General features: G+C 49.3%; 1 protein-coding gene across 1 annotated transcript; it reads left to right on the plus strand.

Annotated features, from left to right (window-relative positions):
• The first annotated feature begins 538 nt into the window (after window positions 1–538).
• LOC134460081 (bone morphogenetic protein 10-like) lies at window positions 539–2,997 on the plus strand. Its single transcript, XM_063212552.1, has 2 exons — window positions 539–1,059; window positions 1,728–2,997. The coding sequence occupies exons 1-2, from the start codon at window positions 678–680 to the stop codon at window positions 2,774–2,776; spliced, it is 1,431 nt and encodes a 476-aa protein (XP_063068622.1). The 5' UTR covers window positions 539–677; the 3' UTR covers window positions 2,777–2,997.
• The last annotated feature ends 201 nt before the right edge of the window (window positions 2,998–3,198 follow it).

Raw genomic sequence — 3,198 nt, forward strand, 5'->3', positions numbered from 1 at the left:
AGCAGGCTGGCAGGTCTGGTGACAGGGGGCGATAAACAGGTATTTGTATGTTGTCACGGGCCCAGGGCAAGGGAGGGGCCCAGAATTGGGTCCCCATCACATTGTATGTATTGAGAGGGCGTCCCTTTCAGATGACTTTGCCTGGGCCTGGCCACGGCTGACAGCGGTCCTGCAGGCAGGCATGGAAAGCAGATATAGTATACAGCAAGCCACCACAGGAAGGACATGTGCGGAGACAAGACTTGCTGCTTGTCACCCGTCGTGTCGAGAGGACAGGGCACAGCGATGCGGTGGCCACATATCCAAAGCTGTCAACACCACGGAGGTGGACGTACGTACGCACGGCTGGCTGACTCACTCTCACTCTTGCCCCCTTGCACTCTGTGGTGTAGTTTGGTGCGCTCGCGCGATCACAAGATCAACAAGTCGAAGCCTCCTCCGGCTTGTCTCCACCCCCCGACCATCGACCCTATCAGGACTGAAAGAAAGGCAGTGAAATTGAAGGGTAAGTCGGCAGACGAGCTGAGGAGGTATCCGACACACTGAAGAAAATTAAATACAATTCAATATCACAAGCGGAGGGACGAGAAAGAGAGAACAAGAGAGAAAATAAGAGAAAGAAACATTTGTGTTGAACTTTTCATTTGGTAGCACAGCTCTTCTTCACCATCTAAGCCATGGTCAGCGCAGGAGTCTCCAGCATGAGTTGTATTTGTGTGCTGTGCTTGTGGTGCTTGTTGCTCTTCCCCTGCGTGGGTCTGGCGAGTCCCATCCTGCCCCCTGAAGACCACCCTCAGGCCAAAGACATGCTGGACCCTTCCCTGCTGGAGCAGAACGAGGACGACGACGTGGACATGCAGGCGTTCCTGGGGAGCTTTCTGTCCATGCTGAACCTCACGGATCGAGAGTCGCCCTGGGCCCCCTACTCGGGGCCCCCTCCACGGCCCCCTGCCGCCCGCGTGGAGCCCCCAGAGTACATGATGGAGCTGTACAACCGCTATGCCAACGACCACTCGGCCAGGCCCGCGGCTAACACTGTGCGCAGTTTCAAGAATGAAGGTATTTGTTCACAATGTGCCTGCCTTGTGTCTTATGCATGGTTGACTGACCAGGTGGAAGCAAAAGCACTGTCTTTGCCAAAAATACCCTCAAATTCTGTTGACGTGGATGATATTCTCAAATATGTCTAGTTTATCATGCAGGTTTTTTAAAGGTATTAACGTGATAACATGGATTATCGTGCATTTCATAGGGCATGATTATAATGCATCTCGATTACTTGGGGCATTGGTTGAGATGTAATATATTTTTCTAACACAATATGTCTTCTGTTCACTCTCTTCAATATAATAGTATCTTAATCCTACTCATATTTTCAATTTGTGCTAATTTAAAAATTCACCAAAATACCCCCATTTTACTGTATACTTTGGTGTTATTCCACAGTGTGTTCAATTCAACCTTGAACAAGCCTTCCAAAAACCTTAAGACCTTTTCATAGGATGACGCACCAAGCAACTGTTTGGGGGTAATGGTACAATAAGATGCTATTTGGACTATTTATCACTGGGCCTAATGACACCTTGGATCAGCTTTTGTTAATCATTCCATCAGAATATTATTATCTAAGCATGTTGTTGCATGGCAACATTGCTCAAAAAGGGTATCATAACCTTTGTTCCCTAATCATAACCCGATATTATCTAAACTGTCTGTTTGCCTTTCAGACTCCTCCCCTTCTTCAGTGACGTCCAATGGTGTGAAGAAGAGCACTTTGATGTTTAACGTTTCCATCCCATCCAACGAGAAAGTCATTAACGCCGAACTGAGGCTCTACGCACTTGTGTCACAGAACCACCACCAACAACACCAGCACCACAAGATGACCATATTTGAGATTCAGGAGTGGGTGGCCCAGCCACAGTGGAAGACAGCGGAAGGGGCCTCTGCCAAGGGAAGACACGAGAAGCCTCCAGCAAAGAGGGAGGAACTGGCCTCCAACCTTATCAGCATTGAAGAGAGCCGATGGGAGGTGTTTGAGCTGACGGATGTCATTCAGCGCTGGAGAGAATCCGAGCACTCGACTCACTATTTGGAGGTGCACATCGAAAGCTTACAAGGTCAGGAGAATCGCTTCCAGGGTGATGATGAGTCAGTGGACTCAGGCATGATTGAGTTGGACGTTGACTCCGACGTAACTGGAAAACACAACCCCGTGTTGATCGTCTTCTCCGATGACCAGAGCAAGGATCAGAAAGAGGAGGAGAAACAGGAGGTGGACGAGATGATTGAGCACGAGTTTGAACTGCTGAGCGGGAACGAGCTGTGGGAAGCAGCAGGCAGAGAGAGTATGGAGGAGGATGACGACGACGACATGCCGGACGCAGAGACTCTGATGCAGATCAGCTCCAACATGATCTATGATGGGTCGTCTCGAGTGCGCCGCAGCGCAGCCGACGATTACTGCAAGAAGACTCCGCTCTATGTGGAGTTCAAGGAGATTGGCTGGGACAGCTGGATTGTGGCCCCAGATGGTTATCAGGCCAACGCCTGCCGAGGCCTATGCAGGTTTCCTCTGGGCCCCGATGTGTCGCCCACCCAGCACGCCACCATCCAGACCCTGGTGAGCATGAAGTTCCCCAAGAGAGCGTCGGCGGCCTGCTGCGTTCCCACAAAACTGGACCCAATCTCCCTACTGTACAAAGACCAGAAAGGTGTGGTCACCCTGAAGCATCGATACGAGAATATGGTGGTGGCGGAGTGTGGCTGCAGATAGTCTGGAAACGGAAGCCTGGTGTTAGCCTTTTTCACCGTGACGCCAAACAAGTGCTATTTTGAAGCAAAGCTACTACTGGTTGCAGGTAGAAAACCGTGGCATGTATGTAAGTAAATGTCCATGCCACTGGATGCAAATCAAAGTGATACTGTTACATGTTTGGAAATAAGCTGATATTAAATTATTGAGTTTTAGCTTTCTCCTGTACTTCCTGCCGTTCTCTGAGTATGGCAGTGCAAATTTTACCCCCAAGCTAGCAGTTAATATTGAGTTCTATGAGACCAGCTAGCCGCCAGCTGGTCTCATAGGACTCAATGTTAACTGCTAGCATGGAGGTAAAATTTTCACTGTCATACTCAGAGAATGGTTGAACTTACAGGAAAAAGGTAAAACTCAATAATTTAACTCAAGGGGAGGTGTAA

Source organism: Engraulis encrasicolus, chromosome 12 (assembly GCF_034702125.1).
Source record: "Engraulis encrasicolus isolate BLACKSEA-1 chromosome 12, IST_EnEncr_1.0, whole genome shotgun sequence".
Taxonomy (NCBI): Eukaryota; Metazoa; Chordata; class Actinopteri; order Clupeiformes; family Engraulidae; genus Engraulis; species Engraulis encrasicolus.

Coding starts and splice junctions, on each gene's coding strand:
- LOC134460081 (XM_063212552.1), top strand. CDS start 678: ATGGTCAGCGCAGGAGTCTCCAGCATGAGTTGTATTTGTGTGCTGTGC. Junction 1,060..1,727: donor GCGCAGTTTCAAGAATGAAG/GTATTTGTTCAC, acceptor TTTGCCTTTCAG/ACTCCTCCCCTTCTTCAGTG.